Source organism: Phyllostomus hastatus, unplaced genomic scaffold (assembly GCF_019186645.2).
Source record: "Phyllostomus hastatus isolate PE091 unplaced genomic scaffold, TTU_PhHast_1.1 phas_contig_40, whole genome shotgun sequence".
Classification (NCBI taxonomy): domain Eukaryota; kingdom Metazoa; phylum Chordata; class Mammalia; order Chiroptera; family Phyllostomidae; genus Phyllostomus; species Phyllostomus hastatus.
In genome coordinates, this window is record NW_025333872.1 from 57,098,179 (window position 1) to 57,118,461 (window position 20,283).

The following is a 20,283-nucleotide window of genomic DNA, read 5'->3' on the forward strand; positions in this document are numbered from 1 at the left end:
AATCCAGCATATAATTTATTTATTTATTGTTTTATTGTTTTATTTATTGTTTTATTTTGTGTTCCTTTCCAGGATGCAAAAGCTCTGTGAGGGCACTGAGTTTTATTTCTTCTATTCACAGATATATTCTAAGCACCTACAACAGTGGATTTCACAAGATGGATTTCAGTAAATAGTCTTTGAATGAGTGTTGAATAAATGCATTATTTTCAAAGGATTTCTCTTGCTACAGCATTGAGAATAGACTGTGGGGATGGGGTTTCAAGGTTGGAAGTAAGGAGACCACGTAGGAGATGATTGCAGCCATCCTGAGGGGAGCCGATGGAGCAGAGAATGTGGTTAGCGTGGTCAAACTATGGATATATTTTGTAGACAGAGCCAAAAGGATTTACTGATGGAATAAATGTAGTGCATGTGGAGGAGTGGTATGGAGGGATATGACTGAAGGCTTTGGCCTGGGTAGTTGGAAGGACAGATGGTGAAGACTGCAGGAGAAGCAGATTTGGGTTGGGAGGTCAAAGTAGGGGTTTCTGTAATGGCGAGGCAGATGCATATAAGTGTTTGGATTTCAATGGAAAGGTCTGCACTGAAAATAGAAATTTGGGAGACACTTAAAGGAAGCTGGAAAAGGCAGTTACTGTGGCAGGAAAAGAACCAAGAGAATGTAAAGCCAGGAAAGGGAAAGTGGTACAAAAAGGAGGGCTGATCACCCTTGTTAACATGCTGCTAGGAGCTGAAAATGAGGTGGAGAATTGATCATTAAAGTTGGTAATATGGACTTTATCCGTGAAACTGAAAAGAGCAACATAAAATCTGTTGTTTTGTTTTAAATAAGCATGTCACATTGATGACATACTGAATTTGTAATCTTCTAATTCACCCGTATTCTACTGTTTGAACTGCTGTGAAACTAGGTCTCTCCCATTCTTTGTGTAGTTGATTTTTCTTCCTATTACATTTCAGCGTATTAGTTTGTCTACCTTATTCCATTGAACTGATTTATGTTGATATCTTTTTGAAATATGATTTTAACAAATTATTTTTAGCTATTTCTGCTATGACATTTATAAACTTGGTAATCATACTTCTATGTCTTTAGCCATTCATTAATGAAAATGTGTAAATAAAGTAGGACCAAGTTGAGACCCCTGTAGTATCTTGCTTTTAGGGAGATGCCATTTAACTTTAGGGAGATCTTAATTAATTAGCTAATTAAATAATACTTTTAGATCCAGTTAGTCAAAGAAGTGTAGTTATATCTGATTTGTTATACTATAAGAGAATTATGAATGATTTTGTCAGTTGCACTTGTTAAAATTTATATAAGGCTATATATATAGAATTCTTGTGATTTACTGGTGTGGCAACCCTATGAGCCAAGGCAGTGAGCTTCATCTATCTAGGTGGGAGTGAGGCTACTCTAGCTGACGTGTTTACCTAATAGTGTCATCAGTATTGCCTTTAGACATCCAGTGACAAGCTATGCTCGTAAATAGCATGGTACTAGAACAAGCTTGGATGCTCCCCCGCCGCCTGTTCCCCTTTAGCAAAGACTGTTGAAATGAAAACTGCAGTTGGCTCTAGTTGGCTCTCCGCCTTCTGCAGTGTGGTAAAACAGGGATTGACAACTGCAAGGTGAGGTTAGGGACCACTCTGGAGCTCAGAGCTTTGTAGGATTGAAGAGAATTACAGGCTCACCAGCCACATAGCATGCAGAAATCTAAGGTGGAGCCACCCTTGTGGAGAAGGCTGAAATTTTAAGATGCAGAATTGTAAAAATTGGTCATTAGCCACAAACTTAAAGAAAGCTTTGTCTAAATATAAGCCATAGAAGAGTCACTTGTCTTATATCAGGGTTTTTAGCCACAGCAGACAAATGATTATCATAAAAAATTGAATATGTTAATATAAAGATGGCATATCTTTATATGTAAATAAATATAAATAAATATAATTTTAAATAATATATAAAGAAGATGGCATATCTATATATACAGATAATATATGTTTACATAAATAGAAATAGAAATAATTTTATGGGTGTAGAAATAAAACTCAGAGATTAAGTATAGATGAAGGAAGAGGCAAAACCACAAGTTACAGAATGGATCAGCGGGGAGGTGTTTGACTTCAAAGGGGCAACACAGGAGAATCTTTGGGGATGATGAAACTGTTTTATGTCTGGTTGTGGTGGTAGTTGCATATGTTAAACTGATACAATTGTATGCCCCCCCCAAAATTATATATAAATAAAAAACAAATTCTGTGGATAGTGAGTAGCAGAATAGGATCTAGAACCTAGGTTTTGTGACTCCATTAACACATTGTCCTTTATCTTTTCACCTTGTTGGTCATCACTAATCTTTATCTGTGCTGTCACAGATAAAGAGTGTCCCCTTTTTCAATCATCATAATGCATTAAATTTTTTTTAGGTCACAGATTTTAATCTAGAGTCCAGATAGGTGGTTATTATTTTAAAATCCCACTTATTCTAGGAATGCTGCAAGAGGCAGGGAAAGAAACTTCCTAGCAGAGGGTCGAGGCAAAGACAATGGCTGAAGAGAGAATGGTTCATTTGAGAAACCGACATGTAGCCAGTGTGGCTGGAGTGGAGGGAAGGAGTGGAAGGAGTATGCAGTGAGGCACAAGATGCGTCTGGAGAAGTGTAGGCCAGACCATGTAAAGCACTCATAAGCATTTTGCATTTTATTCTAGGAAGAATGAGAAGCCATTGAAGTACTTTAAGCAGGGACTGACAATACTGGAGTTGGAAATACCACTCTGATTGTAGTGTGGAGACAGGTTATGGGATGGGTGCAGTGATTGGTGGGTTCAGGGAGACATATTGGGTGTCTACTGAAGTGCACTGGACAAGAAATGACGATAGCTTGCTATAAGGCAGTGATTCTCAACTGGGTGCTTCTTTTGCCCACCAGGGGATGTTTGACAGTGTTTGAGACATTTTTGTCGCCATACCTAGGCTGGGCAAAGGGGTGCGTGCTGCTATTGGCATCCAGTAGGTAAAGGTCAGGAATTCTGCCAAGACATCCTATAATGTATGGGATTTCTCCCCCAAACAAAGAATTATCTAGCAAAAAATGTCAGTAATGCCGAGGTTGAGAAACCCTGCAATGTCAACCCTATAGAGGGATGACAATGTATATGGAGAAGATGGATCCGAACAACATTTAAGAGTTAAATGGATAACACCTGATTATAGCTTGGATTTCTCTATCAGAAAAATGTATATAGCTTTATTGAAAGGATGAAATGGAGAAACACACCATGTTCATGAACTGGAAAATTAAATTGGACTGAGCTATAGATTCAGAGAGTTCTACTGACAATCTCAAGGGGTTTTTAACTGGTGGAACTTGACAAGCTGATTCTAACATTTATATGGAAGAGCAAGGACCAAGAGTAGATCTTAGGTGATTAAACACAGTGGTAGATAAAATAACCAGTGGGATAAAATAAAAAATATAAATTGTATATTCCAAGGATATAGATGCACATATTAATTTGGACAAATCTCAGAAACATAATATTGAGTGAAAAAGCAAGTCACAGAAGTATAAAAGTGGTGTGATTCCCTTTATATAAAATTAAAAAACATGCAAAATCAATACAAACATGTAATGAAATTACAAAGCAGAACCAGGGAATGATTAAGACAACAATGTTTTCTCCACCAGGGATGGACACAGCAGAGACCTCAAAGGAATTGGTATCTATTTCTTAAGTGAGGGTGAGAGGGTGTTGTTTCTCTTTATTTTATAAATATCTTCTTTCATCTCCTATTTAATAAAAAAACAAGATATTCTCAAGGGCAAGGGGTAAAGTAGAGGAGGAAATAGGCAGTCTGCCAATGCTCATGTACAACACAAAGTGCCAGGCACACCAGGTTCCCAGTGCAGTTAAAAAATAGTAATAGAGCATGCCATTTGGGGAGAAAGATCGTAGCAGCTCAAACCTTTCGGCATGGGCAGAACCTGCCAGTAGGGTGGGCTTCTCTGAGGGTTCCTGGGGGACAAACCTGCCATGTCACTGGAGGACCCACCACTCAAGCAGCATCTGCAGACTTTCACTTAACCCTATTTTTGGTCCAGCCCCTCACCCCTACTCTCTCCAGTGCCCCTGAGACCCCGATGTTTTTGGAATAGCCCCACCTCCACCCCAGAGAGATAGCTGCTTGGCTGAAAGGCTTAGGGTGAGTCCTGGGGGAAGGGGCAACCTATCTGTCCCTCATAGACTTTGGATTAGTTCCTAGTGTCCACCCCTAAACCTTGTTCTCCATGGTGTTGGTGAAATACCTGAGCCTCTCCAGGGTTCTGGGGCACCATTTGGCTGCCTCTTGGACCTTCTTCTGGGAACACTTACTTTGAATTTCTGCTTCTCTGCTAAGAGAGTAAATGAGCCCCCATTTACTTTCCATCTTTCAAAATGCCAGGCTGTTTGGTTTACTGCTGTCTCCCTATTTTTTTTCTCCTGGTAAATTTATATCTTTATATCTTTACTATAACTTTAGATTTTAAGAGGAAGCAGAGATAAGTACATGTGTTAAACCTCCTACATTTAACTTTAGCTACTATATTTAAATAAAAATGTTTTAAGAAGCTCCTAAAGAGCCCTCAGAGGAGGAGAGTAGCACCACTCATCACAGATGCTTGAACACCGCACTCTGCCTTTATTGTTCCACTGTCCTCCCTAGCCATGCAAGGATGAAGGAGAAAACACAAAGATCTTTGTTCAAATCCTGACTCCTCCATTTACTACCTAATGATCTTATCACATCAACTCTTAGAGCTTTGCTTTTTTACCTACCTAAGAGCTGCCCAGTGTACCTACCAGGTTAGCTGGAGGGAGGTTCAATGAACTTGTTGTGGCAATGCTTCTAACTAGAAAGCACTGAAGCTGGAAAAGAAGCTGGCATTCTAATGCCCTGAGTTACTGCATGCTGCCTTGGCTGCTGGTTCCCCACCCCCACCCCATCAAGGCCACAAGAGACAGAGACCTGTCCTCTCATGTGTTCAGATGTTTTGCAGTTCCTACACATGACGATCAGAAGAACCTGGACAATAGTGAGGGACCAGAAACCCACAAAGATGAAGGAGGCCAAGAACCAAGTGACCATTTTGTTAATCTGGCAAAGGGGCGCCAGACTGGCTGAGCACTTGTGGGTCACTGATAGAGGCAGAGTCGAAGTGCCCAACCTCTACATACTAGGAGTCCAAGCTTTTCAGGGGCAAGGCCAAGGATGGGGCTGGAGTTGCTGAAAGTAGACATTATCACCTGGCCTCCTCCTGAGGCTAGGGTTGGGACTGAAATGAGTTATGAGCCTCCTTTCCTGCTTCCCCTCCCTGTACAGCTTTGGTTCTTCCTGGAGTCAGAAGCCATGAGTCCCACAGCTGTGTGCTGCAAGGTAATTCTGTCCCCAGGCAACTGGGAGGTCAGGAAGGTCCAGAGCCAGATGAGAATCCAGCAGGGCCCCAGGACTACCTGCAGGTTGTGGTGGGGGGCCCATGGTGTCCGAGTGCTGGCTTGGAGCCCATCCCATGTGGTCTGGTTCCAAAGGAGCAGCTTCCTGCAGAGCAGCTGAGCCCCATGTAACAGTGCACCTGCCACACACGTCAGTCACAAAAGTCAGGGTGAACTGCGGCAGGGTCCCTAGCCTGTCAGCCAGGTCAGAGGAGGGGGGATCCAGGGTGGGGGGCAAGTGGGCTGCAGCAGGGTTGACAGGGCAGTGCCCAGCAGCACAGAGACGTGGAGCAGGATGCCTGCAGACCAAAGCAGCCTGCACAGGAAGGGCCGGTGGTTGTGAAATCCTATGCAGCGGCCATCAGTGATGGTCTGGATTCAGGATGCAGATGCTGCAGGCTGCACAACGCTGGCTGTGTGGTGGAGCTTAGCTTTGGCACTGCTGATATTAACCTGTTATCGATCCTGAGTACCCTGCCACTTCCATCTAGGTTGGATATTGAAATGGAAAAGGACAGTTTCTAAATTTCTGGCTTATACATCTGGGAAGGTGGTGGTGCCTATTGTTCAATAAAAACAGAAAAAATTGCAAGTTAGAGGTCCAGAAGATATTGACCGGTGTGGAATGTAATGGTGGACAACTCCCCACCCAATGGGTGAGGGGTTTGAACTGCACATGGGTGACTCCCTTGCTGAAAATGGCTGCCCCAAGAGGAGCAAAGGCAAATGTGGCCAACACTGGCCTTCATTAGTTGGAAAGCTGGACACTCCCACTGGCTTTCTGGCATGCATGGGATTCTGGGAGAGGACTTTTGAAAGGGAGAGTGAAGAAAGCAAAAAGTCAGTTGGTTCTTCCCCCACCCCCACCCGTGGGGGGCTGTGGCAGTGGCTGCCAGTGGGCCTGCCAACAGTGGCGGCCAGTGCAGGCCTGTGAGCAGAGGCTTGGGGGCACAGACTCCAAAAGATGCTTGAAGCTGGACAGTGACTGGAGACCAGCTACGCCACCTACATTTATGATACTTTGGGTGGGAAAAGAGGATCCTGGTGCAACCTTGAACCAAGCTGACAGAGGGTGACAGGGTGATTTTTCTTTGGGTGTCTTAGAGGGAACAGGCTTTGAAGCAGAAACTTGCCATTATTTCCAAAGACCTTGGTGATGATAGCCCTGTGAACAGATTTTTGTTCTTGTGTTATTTTCAGTCTTGAACCTATGTAGTAGTTGTAATGACAGATATTTAAATAGCTATTTTTGATGTCATACTCTGACTTTTCCTTTCCCCTCACTGTTGTTAGTGAGATATTTTAGACAGAAACTTGCCATTAAATAAAAGATTCCCTTCTTTTCAACCGTATTCTGTCTTTGGGGATTTGCCTAGTAGGTGGCAAGCAGTAGGAGCCCCCTTCCCCTACTGATTGGTTTCAGTAACAGAGGTGCATGCATTTTTTTCTTCCTCCATTAATCCTTTAGCATCTCTGTTTAAATTTTTAACAAGTCATTCATCTCATTCCCTCCATTTCTAGTTTTATTGCATCAATGTCATGGAGAAGAATGCGGGTTGTTGTTGATGGAGGTTAACAATCACACCCTAATCTTTTATCTGCTAATAACTTGTCAATTTGTAAACAAATTATTAAATTTAATAGAAAATGATTAGAAACATTAAGTAATACATAATTTTAATAGACAAAAATTGACAAGCAAGTAAAAGCAGCATCAGAATTTAGAAATGTAGAAGAGAAAATAGGTGTGGTGGGAGTTGGCCTTGGAGAGTCCTGCAGACGAGAAGAAAGGGAAGCACTGTTTGAGAGGGTGAAGGGAGTAAGGCACCAAAGAGTGACTGCCTGTATGTCCCTGTTTTTTCTAGTCCTAAATTCTGATTCCTCCCTTGCTTGGGTCCATGGCTTTGACCTGTGTACACCATGTTTGTTAAAACCCCAAACCAGGGTCAGCTCATGATGACTCCTTGAGTTTCCAGCTTCTTTGTTTGGTGGGCTCTAAGAATTTTCTTACTTTCCTGGAAACTCAAAATATGTTTAGTATATCTTAAACAACCTCTCTACCACAACATTTGTAGTGCTACTATTTTACATTTTCTAGGATAATCTGCTTAAGGCCCTTTAACTTGAATTAGAAAGGATCTTGTATCAGATCCATACGGAGAGTGAAAAGAGCAAAAATTTCCCATCCAGGATGGGAAATTGCTGGCAACTTTTCAGATGAAATATATCTAGAGATAGTTTGTATTCAATTTTTTTAATAAAATCTCAAGTAAATGATTTATTTAGCAATTATGTCATTTATGTAAATACTTTATATGGTATATACACATATATACCATTATTTTTACTTTTGAAAGATTATATTGTGAGGTCATTAGAAGAGCCAGAAATAAAAATCCACAATTAAAAACTCATACACATATGATTAGCACATATATATACATACATATATTCTTCATATATTCTTAGGTTCTGAAACAAGATTTGTTAATCCCATGATATTCTAATAGGAAAAATAGTATACATGTTAAGTTTATGGAAATCCTAACAGTAAATTAATAACAGACTATTAGATTAAATTAATGAAAAAGTGAAATTAATCATTAAATTTAAGAACTTATTCAATAAAAAATAAGAACACATTTTTATGGCAAGTAAAATATGTAAGTTAAAATGACTATGCCTCTTTGATAGTAAAATGCAAAGTGCTAAAAAGAAAAAGTCTATTGACTTGTCTAGAAGAATTGTGAGAACAGTGCATTCTGGACTTTCTTGTTTTAAATATACTATTTATTACAATTACAATGCTACAGATAGCATTAGAATGTCCAAGAATAATCCTGTATCACTTAGATTATCAGGCAACAATACTATGTGATCTTTTCTTAGGGCAGCATATATGTAGTTAATAAAAGACTGGATATCACCAGAAAGTTGGCTAACAGTTACATATACACACGCACAACCTAATACAGGGTGGGCAAAAGTAGGCTTACAGTTTTTTAGTACATGAAACACAGAGTTTATTCTTGTATTATTATTGATTAATTATTGTATTATTTTCCATATGAACAACTATAAACCCAGTTTTGCCCCACCCTATATAATTTATCATATTAATACTTCTAGGGAAAATAATCAGTGATGTTCAACATAAAAACTGAAATAGCATTTGGCATAATTCAACATCTTTCTTGATAGAATTTCATCATAAAATAAAAATAGATGGATAGTATCTTAATATGATACCAAATATGTGTATATCAGTTCAAAGTAAGAGTTATGTTTCATAGGGACACTGGTATTTTTTACTACAAGATGAAAAAGCTAAAGATGCCAACTATCACTTTTTAACATTGAATTACAGAGCACACAAGTTATAGGAACAAGTGTGTGATAGTGAGGGGACCAAGGACAAGCCATATGTCTTGACTAGCAGGGGTTCACCAGGATTAGTCATACCACTCCTTTTTCAAGGTTATGGGGGAAAAACACCCTAATACAGGAAAAATAAGTAGGAAGGAGAAGTGTTAGAACATTTCCATTTTGTATTCTTTAAAAATCAGGAAAATATAGACTCTGATGTAGAAGATCTAAGCTGAGAGAAGACAGCAGATTAAGTTGAAAATTTTTTTACTAAGAAATCAGATGAAGTAAAAGAAAGCTAAATGAGATAGGAAAGAGATTAAGTCAATAAAAATCAGTATTAGAAGCACTAAAGTGTAGAGTGTAACCTAAAGAAAATGAAATTAATGATGTAGGAAAGCAATTTAAGAAGTTCTGCTAGTATGTAGAAATACAAAGAAAATAAAATGATGAACAAAAGTAAATAAATTCCATGGAGGAATGAGGTCTTAATGTGAACTTATTAAAAAAGAAATGCTTGAAATAAGAAAACTAATTAGAATAGTGAATTAAATGTAAATAAATATTTGCAGTTAGTGCTTGCTTATATATTTACAAACTTTGTTCCCCTTGGACAGAGAGTTTACAAATCCTGAGTGACAGTGTCATCATTTGTGGCACTAGTAACTAGGGAAATATACAGCAAAGTACTTCAGAATTTAAGATATGCTTACTACTTTTTAAAAAAGATTTTATTTATTTAGTTTTAGAGAGAGGGGAAGGGAGGGAGAAAGAGAGGGAGAGAAACATCAGTGCGTGGTTGGCTTATGCATGCTCCCTACTGGCGACCTGGCCTGCAACCCAGGCATGTGCCCTGATGAGGAATTGAACTGGTGACCCTTTGATTCACAGACAGCCATATGAGCCACACCAGTCAGGGCATGCCTACTACTTTTTAAATTACTAGGAAAAAACCCAAAAGATCAACAAAAAATATTTCTTACAGCAAAAGTTAGAAAATAGAAGAAACAGCAAAATGTATGAATAGAAAGCATGAAACAAGATCAGGTATGTCAGTGACAGTAAATATAAATGGGTTAAATTCCTCTATTAGAATGTAAAACTTCTGGTATGTATGAATAAGCTCCTAGCTGAATGGCCTTCCTACAGACAGCAATAATAAATTTTGGACAAAATTTATAACATATGAAAGTCCTAGAGAGTAGAAAAAGGCAGGCACATTCTAGAAGGGAGACAGAATTTGAAAGTGTGTCCAAAATGGAGAGAATTTCCTGTTCTTTAAATGGCTATTATCTTTAGGGCAGGTAAAGTTAGTGCCACATTAGGTGTATGAAATTATCATTGAAAACTTCCATTCATCTGGCTCATCCATCTGTCAGAGTTTGGGGCAAGCACTACTGGCTTACAAATGAGAAGTGAATCCCAGAGACAACTAGATTGATATAATCCAAAATTCTGTGTATAAATCCTGACCAAATCTCTGACTGATCTCTGACCCATATGTTTATAGCGTAGACTACAAGCCACCTAAGGGAACTGATCTGAGATTTGAGTTTGTAGTTTGAGTCCAATCAGGGCAATTTCCTGCTCAAACAGAAATATTAACACTCTTCAGGAAATCAAACAGAATCCAGAAGGTCCAGGATATAATACCTAAGTGAAGAATGAGAAAAATAGGATTTATCCTCAAGAGAAAAAACAATGAACAGAAACCAACCCCAATATGACTCATGTATTGGAATTAGCAGACAAGGACTTTAAAGAAATAATTGTAACTATAATTGTTGGGGAAATGAGGTAAAGAAAATATGTTCCCAGTGAATGAAAAGATAGGAAATTCTCAGCAGAGAAATAGAAGTCAAGAAAAAACCCAAATTTAAATTCTAGAACTAAAAAAGGCAGTATCTTCAATGAAAGTTCACTTGATAAGGATGGAGATAACAGAGCAAGAAGCCAGAGAGCCTGAAGTTATTCAATGTGAAGAATAGAGAGAAGATGACAGAAGAAAAGAAGCACATCCTTAACAATTTGTAGAACCATAACAGGCATTCTCACATATTTCTCATTGGAATCCCAGAAGGCAAGGAGAGATAATGGGGTACAAAAACTTCTGAAGAGATAATGACTGAAAATTTTCCAATCTGGGAGAAGACATAAATTTACAGATCCAAGAAGCTCAATGAACTTCAAGCAGAATAAATACATGAAAACCTTGCTTAGGCACATTGTAGTAAAATTGCCAGAAACTCAAGGTAAAGAAAAAATCTAGAAAGCAACCTGAGCAAAATAACATGTTAATTAATGGGAAACAATGAATAGATTTTGATGACTTCCTTTAGAAAATATGGAAGCCAGAGACAGTGTAAAAACATCTTTAAAATTTTGGGGGGAAATTGATCAACCCAGAATTTTACATCCAATGAAAATTTCCTTCAAGAATGAAGACAAAATAAAGACCTGAGATCAAAGAAAATTAAAAGAATTCATCACCTCAGACCTGCACTACAAGATGTTCTTTTTAAAAGTATATTTAATTGATCATGCTCTTACAATTGTCCCAATTTTCCCCCTTTGCTGCTCTCTGCCCAGTACCCCCTCTTCCCTCTGACAATTCCTGCCCCCTTAGTTCCTGTTCATGGGTTGTGCATGTAAGTTTTTTGGCTTCTCCCTTTCCTGTACTATTCTTAACATCCCCCCATTTGTTTTATACCTACCATTTATACTTCTTAATCTCTGCGCCATTTCCCCCATTCTCCCCATTCACCCTCCCAGCTGATAACCCTCCAAATGATCTTTATGTCTATGATTCCGTTCCTGTTCTGGTTGTTTGTTTAGTTTGTTTGTTTGTTTTATAGATTCAGTTGTTGATAGTTGTGAGTTTGTTATTTTATTGTTCATGGTTTTTATCTTCTTTTTCTAAAATAAGTCCCTTTAATATTACATATAAGGGCTTGGTGATGACCTCCTTTAACTTGACCTTATCTGAGAAGCATTTTGTCTGCCCTTCCATTCTAAATGATAGCTTTGCTGAATAGGGTAATCTAGGGTGTAGGTCCTTCATTTTCATCACTTTGAATACTTCTTGCCAGTTCTTTCATGCCTACAAGGTTTCTTTTGAGAAATCAGCTGATAGTCTTATGGGAACTCCTTTGTAGGTAACTCTCTGCTTTTGTCTTGCTACTTTTAAGATTCTCTCTTTATCTTTAACCTTTGGTATTTTAATTATGATGTGTCTTGGTATGGCCCTCTTTGGGTCCAACTTGTTTGGGACTTTCTGTGCTTCCTGGACTTCCATGTCTATTTCTTTCACCAAATTAAGGAAGTTTTATTTCACTATTTTTTCAAATAAGTTTTCAATTTCTTGCTCTTCCTCTTCAACTTCTGGCATCCCTATAGTTCAGGTGTTCGGTCATTTAAAGTTGTCTCGGAGGTTCCTAAGCCTATTCTTGTTTGTTTTAGGTTCTTGTTTTTTCTTTCTGTTCTGGTTGAATGTTTATTTCTTCCTTTTGTTCCAAATCGTTGATTTCAGTCCCAGGTTCCTTCCCTTCACTGTTTGTTCTCTGTATATTTTCCTTTACTTCACTTTGTTTAACCTTCATTTCTTCCTTTATTTTTTTGCCATACTCAATGAATTCTCTGAGCATCCTGATCGCCAGTCTTTTGAATTCTGCATCTGATAGGTTGGTTATCTTCATTTTGTTTAGTTCTTTTTTCTGGGGTTTTATTCTGTTCTTTCATTTGTAAGTGTTCTTTCATTTCTTTGCCTCCTCAATTTGGCAGCTTCCCAGTGTTTGTTTCTGTGTATTAGGTAGAGGTGCTTTTACTCCCTGTCTTAGTATGCCCACCTCTAAATTGTGTTGGGCAAAACCTTAGGTAATGGCTAGGGCGGAGCAACCTGCTTCACTGTGGCTCCATTTGTGTCAGGGTGGGCAGAGAGGGGACATTGCCACTGCCTGCCCTCCAGCGGTCCGCCTGGCACTTGCTCCATTTCCAGTCACTTTACCCACTTCCTGTATGTGATGGCCCCCTCCAGCTAATGAATGCCCTGGGGTTTGCATAGATTCTGAGACCACGCAGGTACTTTAAATGGCAAAAATCCTGCAATTTCTTCTGCTGCCCCTGCCCCCACTGATTTTTATTGTCAGAGGTAATGGGGGTTTATCTTCCTGGTGCTGGAACCCTGGGCAGTGTAGTCTGGCTTGGGGCTGGGATTGCTAGCTCCTAGGGTATCCCTCCTGATTTTTATCCTGTGTGTGAATGTGGGACTTTCTGTTCTGCTGCCACCATTGCTGCTGCTTGTCAGCACCACACCCCTCTCTGCCCCATCTTTGTAACTCTGCCCCTCCTACCCTTCTGGATGAGTGTGGCTTCTTTAAATCCTTGGTTGTCAAACTTCTCTACAGCTCGATTTTCTGTTGGTTCTAGGTGTTAATTGTTTTTGAGATCTGGTTGTATTTCTTTCCATGGTTGAGCGAGGAGGCAAAGTGTGCCTAGCTATGCCTCCATCTTGACCAGAAGTCACTATAAGATATTCTAAAAGAAGTTCTTTAGGTAGAAAGGAAGTGACAGCAAATATACACTTGAATCCTCAAAAAGAAATAAAGAGCAGGAGAAATGGTAAATATTAGGATAAAAATAAACAACCAGTATTTCCTCTTAATTTTTTAAAAATAGAAATGATTGTTTTATGTGACATTAGAATATTGTCTTATGGGGATTATTATGTATATAGGTATGATGCATATGACACCTATAGCATTAAGTGAAGAGTCTAGCTGGACTTATATGGATATAAGGTATCTACATTGCTTTTGTAAAGTAGTATGATATTAATTCCAAGCAGATGAAAAGTTAAGGATGTACATTGTAATCCTTAGAACAACTAAAATAAGATAAGGCTAATCGACAAATTGAAAAGGAATTTAAAAATATATTCAAGTAATTCAAACTAGGTAGGAAAAGAAGGACAGGAAACAAAGAGAAGAACAAAAAGAAAACAAAACCACAAACCTAAATATTAAATGTTAAACTAAACATTATAAAAAATGTAGAGATGAACAAAATGAACTAAAAAATATCAAGATACAATTTAAATAAAGATAGAAAATAAGTTGATGCAAAAATATAAACCATAGAAACAATGACAACATGAATGTTAGTATGGGTTTCTTAATGTCAGATTAAATTGAGTCATGCACAGCTGGTCCCCGCAGCCGCACACGAGCATGCTTTTGCTGAGCTCGGCTTTTCCTTCCTCAGTTCCTGGCAGCAGTGGGCCTGCATCCCGCATTCCTGGGCAATGACTGATGCTGCAGTGTGCCTGGTAGGGATTACGGTTGTAGGTACGCAAGTATTCGATGGTTTGTGGAAAATAATTTTGAGCCTTAGATCAGTTCAACAACAAAGCATTTTTTTTTATCTAGGATGCATTCTGTAAATCTTAGTTCCTTCTTTTAATTATTATTTATCTTTTGTCTTTATCATTTACTTCAGACATATAGTAGGAAATTATAAATGTATGTTCAATTGAATATAAACCTAAACACCATCAAGTGGGAGCATTTAATTAGATATATGATCTACAGATTTAATAATATACTGTTTGAACTCCAATTAATTTTTGTAAAAAGAAGCTAAGTAGCTGTTACTACTTAAATGGTCTTAAGGTACCATTTAATTAATTTATTTATTTACTTATTTATTTAAAATTTAGTCTTTACTGTATTTTTTATTACCTTTTAGTCCCCTTGTACCCCCAGCAAGGGGATACAATCGCTACATTGTTGTCCATGTCCATGAGTCCTTTTTCCTTTTTGCTCCATCCCTCTATTCCCTAACCCCCTCCCGGCTGTCATCTGCTCTCCGTTTATGAGTCTGTTCCCATTTTTCCTTGTTAGTTCAGTTTTCTCATTAGATTCCACATATGAGTGAAATCATCTGGTATATTTCTCTGACTGGCTTATTTCACTCAGCATGTTTTCCAGGTTGATCCACACTGTCACAAAGGGTAAAATTTTCTTCCTTTTTATAGCCAAGTAGTATTCCATTGTGTAAGTGTCTCATAGTTGCTTTATCCACTCATCTACTAATGGACACTTGGGCCACTTCCATATCTTGGTGATGGTAAATAACACTGCAATGAACACAGGGGTGCTTATGTTCTTTTGAATTAGTGTTTTGGGTTCCTTTGGATATATTCCCAGAAGTGGGATTGCTGGACGAAAAGGCAGGTCCATTTTTAATTTTTTGAGGTATCTCCATACTGCTTCCCATAGTGGCTGAACCAGTCTGCATTCCCACCAACAGTGCAAAAGGGTTTTCCTTTTTCTACACCTTCACCAGCACTTGTTGTTTGTTGATTTATTGATGACAGCTGTTCTGACTGGTGTGAGATGATATTTCATTGTGGTTTTAATTTGCATTTCTCTGATGGTTAGTGACATTGAGCATCTTTTTGTATGTCTATTGACCATCTGTATGTCTATATCTTCTATAAAAGAACAGTCTCTGGAAGGATAAATCAAATTGGTTCATGAAGGTGTATAACTATTTTGTATTCATTTATAGGGAAACTCCTTTTCCTTGCCTGTCTGAAATGTTTTCCTTACTCTAAACTGATAAGTATTTTTATAAATAAGCATTTATTTCACCCTGATGGTTTTGACACTTGGATTTTCAAGGAAAATATCTATATATCCATATGCACTTCCAAAGTATTTCTGTAGACCTTTGTAATTACTTTAAAAATCCTGTTCATGATTGAGCAAAAAGGAAAAAGGACTCATGGACAACAATGTAGTGATTGCTGTGGGGAGGGGAGCATCAGGAGACTAAATGGTAATGGAAAAAATACAATAAAGATTAAATAAAAAATCCTCTTTGCATGTATTTCATCTGTAAGTATTATTGTAGTTATTCACTGTGGCAAATGTAGAGGTCCTTATATCCAGCTCAAAAACTGAATGTTCCATAATTTCACTATTCTATCTTATATATACCAGGAGCTCCTTTAGCTCTGTTCAGAGAGCATTAAAAAACTGTGGTCAAGAACTTATGCTGAATTTTAAAATAGCATACAGTAAATAATGACAAATGTTGATATAAACATATTATAAGATCTTTATTTCTAAGAAAAATAATATTAAACAAATATTAAAAATTTTGTTAGCTAAATAACATTTCAGGAAATGGATCTATTGCATTGATAATTACCATATTATTTGAATTGCAAAAAACTCTTCAATTTAATGAGTACAGTCCTTTTCACTTAAGTGTCCTATAAAATCCTAAAGGTTTTTAAGATGAATTCTGTTTAGAATTTTGTTTAGAAAATACTTCTCGGGGCATAACGGCCAAATTATATATCCTTGTAAAGGCTGATTTTTCTTTAAAAAGTTAACCCTTTAAAAACTAAATCTTAGAGACTTAAAAGCATTGTTATTCTTTTTTAAAAAATTTCTTTATTGCTGTTCAATTACAGTTGTCTGCATTTTCTCCCCACCACTCCCCCTAACCCCAGCCAAACCCACCTCCCTCCCTTGCTTCCACCCTCCCCCTTGGTTTTGTCCATGTGTCCTTTATAGTAGTTCCTGAAAACCCTTCTCCCTACTGTCCCCTCCCCCTCCGCTCTGGCTGTTGTCAGATTGTTCTTAATTTCAATGTCTCTGGTTATATTTTGTTTGTTTTTTCTTTTGTTGATTATGTTCCAGTTAAAGGTGAGATCATATGGTATTTGTCCCTCACTGCCTGGCTTATTTCACTTAGCATAATGCCTCCAGTTCCATTCATGCTGTTGCATTAAAATGAAAAGAGAACCAACTATTTGGGAAAACATATTTGCCAATGATACCTCAGACAAGGGTTTGTTTGATCTCCAAAATATATAAAGAACTCACACTATTCCACTCCAGGAAGACAAAAAAACCAGTTAAAAAATGGGCAAAAGACTTGAATAGACACTTCTCCAAGGAGGACATACAGAGGGCCCAGAGACATATGAAAAGATGCTCAGCATCACTAGCCATCAGAGAGATGCAAATTAAATCCACAATGAGATACCACCTCATACTGGCCAGAATGGCCAACATAAGCAAATCAACAAACAAGTGTTGGAGAGGATGCAGAGAAAAGGGAACCCTAGTGCACTGTTGGTGGGAATGCAGACTGGTGCAGCCACTTTGGAAAACAGTATGGAATTTCCTCAGAAAACTGAAAATGGAACTGCCTTGTGACCCAGCAATTCCACTGCTGGGATTATACCTTAAGAGCCCTGAAACACCAATCCTAAAGAACCTATGCACCCCAGTGTTCATAGCAGCACAATTTACAATAGCCAAGTGCTGGAAGCAACCTAAGTGCCCATTAGCAAATGAGTGGATCAAAAAACATGGTACATTTACCCAATGGAATTCTATGCAGCAGAGAGAAAGAAGGGCACTGTTATTCTTATTTAACTTTACTGATGAGTGGAAATCTTTTAAATAAGAATACTGCAAGTGAGCCCTGGCCAGTGAAGTTTGTTTGGGCATCATCCCACAGACTGAAAGGTCACAGGTTTGATTCCTGGTTAGGGCAGATGCCTAGGTTACAGGTTCCGTCTCCAGTTAGGGTGCATATCAGAGGCAACCTATCAATGTTTCTTTCTCATCTCACATTGAAGTTTCTCTCTCTCTCTCCCTCTCTTCCCCCTCTCTAAAATCAATAAGCATGTCCTCAGGTGAGGATTAAAAAAAAATATTACCAGTTGGCCTTTACATCTGTCTCTGCCATTAGCCAACTAAAAGTTGCATGCTTGTTACATTACATCTCAGAGACATATATCCATAAAAAAAACTCCATGAGTAAGACTAAAGGTTACCTTTAACATAGATAAACTTTCATTGGTGTAATATCTTAGTTTTAATTCTGTTTTTCCCCAATAAATTTTAAAAAAACGTATTGAGTCATAATTGACATACAATAAATAGCACATATTTAGAGGATGCAATTTTGAAAGTATTAACATATGTATATACCTGTGAAATCATTACCTACCACAACCAATATAGTGAACATTTCAGCCCTTCTGGTGCAGCTCAGTGGATTAAATGCCAGCCTGTGAACTGAAAGTTCATAGGTTCGATTCCCAGTCAGGGCACATGCCTGGGTTGCAGGCCAGGTCTCCAGTTGGAGGCATGCGAGAGGCAACTGATTGATGTTTCTCTCCCTCTGTACCTCCCTCCTTTCCTCTCTCTCTGAAAATAAATACAATTTAAAAATATATAATGAACATTTCTATCACACTCCAAACTTTTCTCATCTCTTTCTTTATCTCTCACTGCCATCCATGACCCACATCCCTCTTTTCCAGGTAGCCACTGATTTGCTTTTTGTCACTCTAGATTAGTTGGCTTTTTTTCCTAGAGTTTTATATAAATGGAATCACACAGTATGTTCTCATGTTTTTTTGGCCTGGCATCTTTTACTCTGCATAATTATTTTGAGATTCATCTTTGAGTGTGTGTATGAATAGTTTATTTTCTTATTGCTGAGTTGTAGTTCATTTTATAAATATGTCACAGTCTGTTTATCCATCTACCTAATGATGGACTTTTGGATTGCTATCCAGTTTTTGTCTAACAAACAAAATTGCAGTTTTTAGCTATTATGAATAAAGCTGCTATAAACATTGTGATTTTAAAATTATTTTATTTTCAATTTTTACCCTTTACTGGCAATCATAGCTGTCAACTCTTCTCACATAGCAGTGCTTTTCTTTCCCAGCAACTTGGTAATTATGGAAGATATAAAAATATGTAACTTTAAACTTCTTTTAATTATTCAAGTTACTGCTAATAAGAAAGAAAAGATCTCATTTTGAATTTGAAATCCTTACAGCCTGGTCAGCATTATTACCTTTTATAATATCCCTAAGTAAAAATTTTCAGTGTAACTGCTTTAAAGCCTCTAGTCCTTAATTAACCAGAGCTTATGCAAATACTTTCCTCACTATAATGATGTTATGATGAATATTTTTCTAAAGAGAATAAATGTTTCCTAATGACCATATTTTATTTCCATAAGTAAATGTGGCAGTTAAAGTCTTTCTTAGTTATCAAATTTTCTCTAAACAAAGGAATGCATAAGGATCCCATAATACAATACTTTAAGAAAAATATGAGACACATAAGCAAATTTGTGTTTTTTATTATTCAGAAAACTTTTTATAGTTCCTATTTTTATAAATACTTTTATTTTAAAAATCTCATTACTTTATAGAGTTAACCTTTAAATGGAATGTTTTGCATGTAATAAAATTTCAACCTCTTGAAAAAATATTCCATCTCCATTTTAAAGGAAAAATATGCAAAGCTTAAAATTTGTTGCTTCTTTCCACTTATTTGCTCTTGGCAATATATGTGTATATGTATGTGTTTATATGTGTATGAACATAGACTGTGACATATACATATATGTAAAACATCACCGTAAGGCAATAAAATACTGTTTATGATATATAATTGCATTAAACTTATAGCCTTTAAGAATAGAGTTTTGATTTTTAGATAATTTCTTTTAAAGCAAATTGGCCTCAATGTCTTTCACCTTATTGTGAAATATATAATTTTGATGCAAATACACACAATTCTATCTATTGATGGGTTTTCTTAAAAGCCTAATATAAAAAGGCTAATCTTATTACACACTTTTAATTGTATACTGAGAAGTTTTATTGCATGTTGAGAAAAAGAGACTATGATTCTTTTTCCAGTAAAATTTTCATATTCAAATATTAAGTACTTTAAAATATATCATTGTGATGGGTTATTACTTATGATCATTTGTGATATATTTCAAATTATTTTATTGCTTTTAATTATCATTTAAAGCTAATTTGGTTGAATGACCTTTGATTTTTCTGTGATTGTTAATGTTTTTTCTTATTAAGAATATAATGAATTTTCTGTAATACCAGAATAGAAATCGGTTTTAGTTATTTTTTTCCTCTTATGCTCCTTTGTTTTTTTTTATCAGTAGAAAGTTTTATTTGCCAGGTTAAAATATAAGCTAACATTATGATTTAGACTGAGTAAAAAGCTAATACTAATTTTTTCCTTTCAGATCTCTATAAAAATGGACTCCAAAGAGCTAACTTTGTACCATTCATAGCTGTCCTGAAGGTGAGGCAAATCACTTGTGTTCGCTGACTGATGTCGTATTGATTGATAATTGAGGGCTTTTATGAGATTACTGTGGTATAGCATTCAAGCAAAATTTTTAGATGTTTTGGGTAGTAGTAGTCAAACACACTAAAAGAGAAAATAATCTTTTCTATATAGTGTTCATTAATGTGTACACAGCAAAAACTACAAAATACAGACTAAATTGTTATCCAACTGAAACATTTGATAGTTTGCATTTTATAAATTTTTATTTGAAGCCTGTTCATAAATATTATA

At 37.2% G+C, this 20,283-nt stretch overlaps 1 protein-coding gene and 1 pseudogene across 1 annotated transcript in view; one reads left to right on the forward strand and one right to left on the reverse strand.

Annotated features, from left to right (window-relative positions):
- Window positions 1-20,283, forward strand: part of AFG1L (AFG1 like ATPase) — a 198,852-nt gene that overhangs the window by 72,946 nt on the left and 105,623 nt on the right. The window contains exon 7 of the mRNA XM_045844090.1: window positions 19,946-20,004. Within this exon, the coding sequence (XP_045700046.1) occupies window positions 19,946-20,004 (59 nt within the window). The remainder of the gene's footprint in view (window positions 1-19,945; window positions 20,005-20,283) is intronic.
- On the reverse strand, window positions 5,333-14,135 carry LOC123821419 (annotated as a pseudogene).